The sequence below is a fragment of the Ostrinia furnacalis genome, unplaced genomic scaffold (genome assembly GCF_004193835.3).
Source record: "Ostrinia furnacalis isolate ACB-3 unplaced genomic scaffold, ASM419383v2 OfSCF3022, whole genome shotgun sequence".
Classification (NCBI taxonomy): domain Eukaryota; kingdom Metazoa; phylum Arthropoda; class Insecta; order Lepidoptera; family Crambidae; genus Ostrinia; species Ostrinia furnacalis.
In genome coordinates, this window is record NW_021133261.1 from 900045 (window position 1) to 909699 (window position 9655).

The 9655-nt window shown below is 36.9% G+C and overlaps 1 protein-coding gene across 1 annotated transcript; it reads right to left on the bottom strand.

Annotated features, from left to right (window-relative positions):
* Positions 1-606: 606 nt before the first annotated feature.
* Positions 607-5665, bottom strand: LOC114357045 (rhodopsin-like). Its single transcript, XM_028310473.1, has 3 exons — positions 5514-5665; positions 3022-3362; positions 607-988 (listed from the first exon to the last, which is right to left on the bottom strand). The coding sequence occupies exon 2, from the start codon at positions 3337-3339 to the stop codon at positions 3043-3045; it is 297 nt and encodes a 98-aa protein (XP_028166274.1). The 5' UTR covers positions 3340-3362; positions 5514-5665; the 3' UTR covers positions 607-988; positions 3022-3042.
* Between the last annotated feature and the right edge of the window lie 3990 nt (positions 5666-9655).

Sequence of the window (9655 nt, forward strand, 5' to 3'; positions counted from 1 at the left end):
CCAATCGCAACGGCAATGCGTGAGCGAGGTGGGACGCACCTAAGGAGTCTAAGAAGTGTGGCTACGTCGCAATATTTAGTTCCATAAAAATTCTATGAGCAGTGGCTATTGTCTCCCACCTGCTAAACTGTCCCGGACTCCCCCTAGAGCTTGGAAACCTAAACTGAATTACAATAATATACTGCTTAAACCTATAAAAGGTATATTGTAAAAAAAACCTGACGCGTCCGAATCCGTCAAATAATAAAAAAATACTGACTTTATACAAGTTTTTGCAAACATTATACTTAATTGCGTTAAATTAGTAGATCTCCACATGAAGAGATAATGACAAGTTTCCATGGTCAAGGTAAAATTTTTGCAACTGTGTACGGCAACAACGATAGTTAAATGTCGTTAGTAAGGTGAAATAAGATTGCATACTTATACTTTGGTAAGGAATCATAAAAAAATTACCTTGATGGAAAATATTATTACCTAGAGTCGCTTAAATTCTAAAACCGCGCAAAAATTTTCGATCTTTTGAGACTAATTGATAGAGAAAAGAAATAGTAACGATTTAAAATAAAACAACTGAAGCTCAAAAGAAACTGAGCATCAGAAACCTTCGGCGAATAAACCTTTATTCGATAATAACATTTATTCGTCCAAGTGCTCGGGAACTTAAACGGTGATAATGCTGACAACACACGATTTGAGAGTCTTTTTTCTGTTAAATGATGGGTTCTCCGCCATAGTTAGGTTATTGAAATCCTTTGGAGGCATTTATCCGGCAGTGGACGTCCATTAGTTGAAACGAACGGGTTATCTTCTATATGGAGGTGGCGCATGCACTGCTGGTTGACTGACAACAATGGTGGTGTGAGGTGGTGGTGCTGCTTGTGTGACGTGGACCACCGTGCGCTGCCTTGGTTCCCCGCAGCAGTCGCAGCAGCAGCAGGGGATGCAGCAGCAGCAGCAAGGGCGGCAGGAGATGTTGCAACCCATCCTGGAACGTAACAGTCCATGATTAGTTTACTTTGTAATGGAGCGTATCTGCGACTTTGAGACTGAGATTAGCAAGCTGAAATGGCAATGGACAGGGCACATAGTACGCAGAACTGACGGCCGATGGGGCAGCAAGGTTCTGGAGTGGAAGCCACGTACCGGGAAGCGCTGCGTGCGATGTCCACCCACAAGGTGCGCCGCGACCTTTTAAAGGTCATGTTGGAAATCAGGCCTATGTACAGCGGTGGACATCCTATGGCTGAAATGATGACGTCCTATGGAGACTCACTGGTTTTGTCAATGCCAAGACGTGTTGGACGTGAATTTTCCGGGTGACAAAATGTAACTTGGTAATGCATCTTGGTTCTAAACTAATAAAAAACGTTTTTGTATTTGTTTTAATCATTCAAAAAGCAAACAAATCGAGTTATAAGTAGTAATCGGATGTTTAAACACACGAAACAGAACTGAAATTTGTAGAGACTTACGTAAAAATCAGGAAAACGTAGAAGAAATAAATCTATTCACATGAGTCAACAAATGTGTGGTTACATGAATCGTTTGGAAAAACTATGAGTCACACACATACACTATCTAGTGCGATGCGGTGAGAAATGTAAACTGTGAAACAAACATCCTTTTATATTATATCTGATGATTGTATTATCAATTCTTTATCAATTTAGTAATTACCTTACGGAATTGTAGCTTATTTTTTTGTTCATAAAGATCAGAATCAATATGATAGCTCGAAAAGGATTACTGGTAAGGAGTAGCTTTCTTGCGAATAGCTAGATCATACCTACTAATAATTATACTTATAGGCAAGTATAAATTACTCAAGTCCAATAGGTATGAATGACCTACGTTGTCGACATCGCAAACAAAAAAATTGAGAAGTACCTAAATGAAAGCCAAGTTGTGAACTTACAAGGAAATCCTAATTAAATTAGTATATTCCTTATGTTGGTGCAATACGAAGCAAGGACTTATGATTCAACGGCTTTTATTTCAGCAGTGTCAGACATTTTAGAGATCCGTATCACATTCACTCTAACGGACGAAAGACAGTATGTCATGCTAAGTAAATACTGTAGAGTCCTACCTATGTTAATTATTCCTAGTAGGTGTGATTTTCAAAAAAAAAGTCATATTATGTTGGCGCCTGTTTGTTTCAGCCAAATGACGTCCAATTTCTAAGTAACTGTTTATCCCTGTGTACTTACCTACGTACACGTATCTTTTGTATTTCTCGATTATGTAGTTTTTCAGTCATCAAAAGTCAGTCTATTCCTGGCTTTTATAAAGTAAGTAGGTGTTATTCCTGATAATGTTAAAAAATCTTTAAAAACTTAGAAATTAAGAATTTCCTACTGGCTTCGTGAGCAAATCCACGTGCCAATGCTGTATCTTATATGTCTGCTTATGCCATTTTTCAAGGCAAAGACAACGTACTTACCTACCAAAAAACAAGGCGAACTACATTTACATGCCGGACAAATTCAGTAAACATCCAAAGTTACTTAGAGAAATACACCGTTAATAAGTTTAAACGTTTTAAAAACCTTTAAAACGACGACACAATAATATAGGTTGGTACCTCTATATAGCAAGTTATGTCCAATGGTATGTAGTTTGCATTAATTAATGAATATTAATGATACACCAGAGATTAGTTTAGTTACAATAAATAGGAACAAGTAATTAGGTTTACGTGGCATGGGCATCATGCATTGTAAATTGGTTAAATTAGAGTATGTTGGCAACATGCTATGTTAATTAACTATTTACAATAAACATAAACGGGGCCTATTTCAATCGCCACCTTGTAAACAATATCTTTTCTTTGCCAAATCATTCTCATTGAAAGAAACCTTGTTAGTATTGCAATAAGTGAACAGCAAGTATTAGGTATTTCACGAAGTTTTTGATGCAGATTTAGAGATTTTTGAGTTGTGCTGCCCTTTATCTAGGTGTGCGTTGTGTGGATTAAATATAATCACGTGCAAGCAGTCGTCCACTGTGCGAACTCACCTTGATTAGATTAGCCCCTTCTCATCGGTGCTGAGGGCCGTAGGGATCGTACGGTTGCGGGTGTGGGTACGGGGGATAGTGCTGCGGAGGGGGGTGCGGGTACGGGTATCCCCCAGGGGGCGGTGGAGGGTACTGCTGGTCGACGACAACCGGCGGCTGCTGCACTATGATGGTCTGTGGCGGCTGCTGCTGCTGCTGCTGCCCGCAAGCGTTGGGGCACAAGCACGGGATCAGGCAGCAAGCGCTCAGCGCCAAACAGCAGGGGTTGCAGCCACAATCCCCGCAGTCTCCACAGTCGAACGAGAAGCACAGGCCCATCCTCGATTACGGTCCACTCTTCACTAAAATCGATACATTCAATGATTCACTTTTTATCACAACGCAGACTACGAACTGTAACGCACACCGAAATAGCACTAAACTCAACAATTTAAGTTTCAGAATTGTGCGACTCCCACACATATAATGGTGGACTGTTATCATGAGATAATATGTGATATTGTTATTACAGTATTTGTTCGCAATGAGGTGTTAGCACGCAATACCAAATTTAGAAATGGCGACAGGATAACAGTATCAATATCATCAAAGTTAGTTATCATAATGACAAAATTCTTAGACTTCGCCTTACTAGGAAGCTAGTTCGATTCAAGGAATATGTTATCAAACACACTTCCAATCTTGATAGTTAAATGAGCCTATATTACATATGATATTAGGTTAAAGGAACTGAGTATTCCGAGTCGACTCATATCTTTGGGGAGAAATATAATTATTACCACAGCAGCCTGAAACAGTGAGTTTTGCCACCTACATTTGACCGTAACTACTTATAACGATAACCGGTGTTTTTTGTATGGAGTTTGACAGATTTTTGACACTTGTCAAAGTTAAAGTAAGATGGTGCAACCCAGCTTTAGCATCAATTGCTTCAGGCTACGAGTTAAAAATGCTCCGGGCAGTCTGCTGATGTCTCTGGTCATTATTTACCTACCTACTTTATCTCTTCAGTCTATAGCAGTCCATTGCTGGATATCAACCTTCCCCTACACTCTGTATTTAACCTGCCTTCGACTTGTGACATCTTTACTTTTTTTCTTTTACTAACCAAAAATTACAGACAATTAATTAAACTTAACTAGGTATCTACTAGGATAAAAAAGAGAGAACTATTAAATGTCATGATGAGCGTACAAGCGGAGCGAATAAAGCGTATTTAAAAGAATTTCATTGAATTTTAGCGTACCTAGGTATTTCTACTTGGTTGAAACTTATTTTCATGATATAAAACTAAACAACCAATGAGATCATTTCTCATCAAATATCTACGTAATTAAGTGTATTTATTTAATCAACAACAACAATATTTTGTTGAATTTTTCCGGTTTGACGCTTAAGACTCTACCGATATTGTATTACCTATTTAGCCTTAATTTAAATTAGGTATTGAACTTTAAATTGTGGCTTGTTTTCATTATATTTTGTTGCTCCTACGAGCAACTACCACGCAGCTGAGCATCTAATGTCTTGTTAAGTAAGTTCAGAAACACTCCGAATATTACTTTCCCTATAGATTTACCTCTAGTAGACTGCGGAAAGGTATTAAAAATGCGAGAAAACTAATTATTTTCAAAACTCAACAAAATTGTAATGTTTGACGTCGCTTGATCGCTATTTCAATTTACTAACTGTGTAGGTATCTAAATAATGTTACAGCAATTAAACATTGGGTTTACTTTTATCTAAAAACGAATTACCTACCTAGCTAAAAGAACTAAATGGGTGCATTGATAAAGAAAGAGTTACATCTGTGTGCGGTTTATGTCTTTTCATTGTTTGACTCTACAATTCATTCAATGTCTGTTTTAAAATACTTAATTGTAATTTAAAACAGAGCTAAGTACCCACTTAAAATGCATTTTCAAGGTTATCGCCATTATTCGTTTAACTAAGTTAGTTACCCATTCTGGGTGTTCCTGAACTACTTAACAAGATTGATTGCAAAACATTTTAAGGCTTTTAAAGTTACCTAAAACCCAATTACTAAATCCACATTTTATGATCCACCCATCAACCAGTAAAAAATAACAATTATATTTATTTGTTGAAAATACGACACCTAATAAAAAGCATCAGATTATGTATGTACTTGGCTGTCTCAATTAAATATAAAATATAGAGTAACGATAACATGTAAATATTACACAAGTGGGGTATTTTATTACGTAGACAAATGTCGAAGAAAAATTGATGGAAATGCTATAAAATTATTTATATTAATTTGCTCTACCAACTGGATAATAGATTAGACAAATATGAATATTTTTTTACGTTGCACACACATTCGCAAGAGTTTAGTGACATCACAAAACAAATAAACACACACTCCTGCAACTTATCACATGACACCTTTTGTTTTCACTGCTTTGTTGCGTGGACGACCAATTTGTTAGTAGAAGCAAAGCAAAAGTTATAGAAAAATTAGAGCCTACCTTACTGGATATACAGCATTTGTTAATTACACTAATAAATGACGTACGAGTCGCGTTTAAAAGACCAATTTACAGCGAGGCAAGCGCACCTGTGGCGTGACACTCAGTGAGTAAAAGGAAAATTGTTATGACGAGGCAACCGCCTGCGCTTACAGCTCTATCGCTCTTTGCAACGGTTAGTCTAAGAGCCTGATACCACACATTTTGACTCATCCTAGAATCGGTAAAACCCACCTCAAGACCGGGTGTAGGACTTAGTTGATATACATTAAATAAATAATATAATTTTCAATTACATTCTTAGTGGAAATCCTGACGATTTTTTATTTTATTCTCATGAAATTACTAATTTAAACTCCATTAAACTAGATTAGACAGGAGCTATATTGGCTCATTTTCAGAATGATAAAGATAACAGATTTGTCAAAAATAAATAAATAATTCGATAAATTAATGTTAATAATGTAACATTTACGTCCTTACTACAACATCACTGAGCTTTTTATTTTGGGTCTGTTGCAAAATAAAAAATAAAATTTTACAGTGCGATACAAACTGTATATTTAGAACTAAATTCACATTCTAATTTGTAAAATGCCAGTATTTTCAAACCGTTAACGTATTTCGTTGACGAGGAAAATATTAAAATTAAGAGTTTATTGCACTTTTATTAGGGTTTGAATTAATGTGTACCATAAAATATGGTTTTTATTCGATTCAAACGATCTTGAACCGTATCGTATATTATCCTGCTTTCGCCTCCGAGATTTATTTTACCATGTAGTACCCCTGTACGACAACCCAATCCGCACACAATATTCAGCGTAGTAGTAGTAAAAAACAAAAGAGCGGGCAACCCCACCCCTACCACGCTGTGGGCTCGGTGTCCGAGCGGTCTCATTTTTTAACCAGTAGCGTTAATACGAGATATTAACCAGCAGCCACTTTATGTTCGGTTATTTTTTAACCAGTAGCCGTTTTTTGCTCTAGCGAGTAAAAACGAGATATTAACTACCGAGATAGCCAGGTATTGTAATATTATTCACTTTTACGAGCTCATACAGAAAAATGTTGCGTTTGTACGAAACTACCCACATTAAGAGCTTGCCTTCTTGGCCTTACACCTTATGAACCATCAACCGTCTTGGAGCCTGATGACCCGGCGCCGCGGACGCACTCGCCCCAGTCGAGCCTCCGCCTGCTTTTATAACTAGTATCTAAAGCTAATAAAATAATGGGATTTATTTTTAGGACCATTAAACCTTTTAGACAGTCAAGAAGCATACTAACACTATTCTACGCCTTGGTCAGAAGTGTTTTGGAATACTGCTCGGTGGTGTGGTCACCATATTATGATGTCCACATAGATAGAATAGAGGCTGTGCAGAGACGTTTCCTCCGTTGTCTGAGTGCAAAATTCGGTCTGAGGCGTAGGCTGGGTACCTACGAGTCCAGACTCGACTTTTTTAGGGTGAGCACCCTTCAATCTAGGAGAGGCATTGCTGGCATGGCTACGCTCTATAAGATCTTGAATTCCGAATGTGACTGCAGTGAACTGTTGAGCCATTTTTCACTTAAGATAGGTGGTAGTAAAAGAACGCAAAAACTTTTTTCCCTGCCAAAATGTCAGAATAATGTAACGTACAACAATCCAGTGTTCCGAATGTGTAGAGCTTACAATGAAATTAGCAAGGATCTAGATGTTTTCTCACTTTCTCGTGCATCTTTTCTTAAATTGTGTAGATGCAAATTGTAAACTAACATGCATGTATTTATTAGAATTATTACTGTATCACTTAAATCAAAGCTAGACTAAAACGAATGTTGTGTTCAGCTACAATCGGAGTGCAAATTAATTGTTAATTTTTGTTCAATGTACTTTATTTTTAAGCCATGATTTGCAATCTGTTGCTGTACCTTAATAAATAAATAAATAAATAAATTAGAACTTTCATGCTACAAGAATGCGTGGTAAATTCAGATTTATTTTCCTGAAACAGTAATTAATATGGGTGACTGAGTTTGTTGCTGCGTTTCCTTCCAGAACTTGCCTATCTTTACAATGATTGTAGGGAAAAATCTCTGAGACTCCTACTTATAATCCTACTTAATATTATAAATGCGAAAGTTTGTGTGGATGTCTGGATGTTTGGATATCTAGATGTTTGTTACTCTTTCACGCAAAAACTGCTGAAAGGATTTTGTTGAAACTTTACAGTATTATTGTTTATAACCCAGATTAACATACAGGTTATAATTTATGACGATATGTGACAAACTAAATTTCACGCGGGTGAAGCCGCGGGAAAAAAACATACGGGTCGAATTGAGAACCTCCTCCTTTTTTGAAGTCGGTTGATAATAAGCAATTCTTTGCATTTAAGGATTAACTATTTTTTATTTACAAAGTAATGTCGATTTGTATGTAGATAAGTCGTCTAACTCTAAACAAATAAAGACATCTCTAATAGTCTGCCCGCGACCATGACTCGTGCAACCGAGTCGAAGCGTCGGGAAAGGTTTCACCTTTTTAAAGCTTTATTTTTGTGTTGCCAAATCCCGTAATAGTGAGAATTTAGTCAAAAATGCACTATGAAAGTTTAAAAATACTAAATAAAACATTTTTAATTTGGACTTTGACCAAATTCGCGATTTCAGTTCGTTTGTGATTACAACTCGAGCAACGGTGCCAAACTTGCTACTTTCAGATGTAATTGCTATGACACGGGCTATGGATTATTGCGTGGATTCCTGTTATAATGTGTGAGTGAAGGAATGGTGTATGCGAGGCGAATGGGTTCTCGGATGACGCTATCGAAAGGGAGCTAGTAGAATCCTTCAATATAAACTGGATGGATATTTTACAAGTTCTTAATTCCAGTTAGTTTAGGCTTTAAAATAAACTGCCTTGTTTGTTTTTAAGCCTAAACTCTTGTGATCTTTATTACGCACGGCGACAAGAAGATAGATGACCAAACTCCGTCACACCTAGCCAATAAAGATGTCGACTTGGTCATTCATATTGTACCACCTGTAAAAGTTGTGGTTTTCTTGATTCTGTCAGATTGTAGAGTGGCTAGATGTACGAGTGTATACTCACTTATTCTCTGACATTGCTCACTGATTGAGTTGGAATAAAGAGATTAATCTCTGTCCCTAAGTTTGTTTGGACTTGAAATATATTTCACATACAAAAATAGTAAGAAACATAAAAGAATAAAATAATGAATTGCTCAAATCGAAATACGAATAACAAGTCAAGTTTCAGAACCCCAAAATATTACAAAAGAGCGTTCGGAACGTCAACAGTATTATGTACCTACCCACAACATCTACCTATAGCATCTCCTTTGTTAGTTTAGTTTGTGTTCACCTGTTTTCTTTCCATTAGAAGATTGCGTGGAATACAGAAATACAATAACATCGATGCTTTGTACGAGTCCTACACTAATACAATGTTTCATAAACTTTATTGGTTAATACAGAGAGCTAACCCGTTATAGTAGTATTCGCTCTGCATTAATTTATTATACCTAGGTTACATAAGACATATTTTATGTATACGAGTATTACAATGACAAGCTGTTCTTGTTACAAAGCTAATTCTTTTCTGTTCAAAAGTTTAGTCTCTATTACGCGTTATTTGTTTATTACCTTGATCTTTTCAGAAAAAAAAGGCTTTACTAACTAGACTTATGTTTTTGATAGTAATTTTCCTCTAATATTAAAATTATATGCAGTGTATTTTGTTATTCGAAGTTATTTCGCTCCCTATAGCAATTTCCAAATGAACACTGTCATGACAGTTGCTTTATTTAGGTCCACTTGTGAAATAACATCGATCGTTTGTTCGTTCGTTTCAGCCAAATGACGTCCACTGCAGCTGGACAAAGGCCTCCCCCAAGGATTTTCCACAACTTCCGATCCTGCATCGCCCGCATCCAGGCACCTCCCGCGACCCTCACCAAATCGTCGGTCCACTAGTTTAAAATGGCATAGTACAGTGGAAAACAATGTTGTTTAACTAAGCTTAAAGTACAGAAATCGACTCTACCAAAACTCAAACTCATTCGACCGATCCAAACACGATCCGAAACTTAAACTTAACCCTCAAGGTGTTGGGCTCTACTGTTGACTCAGTT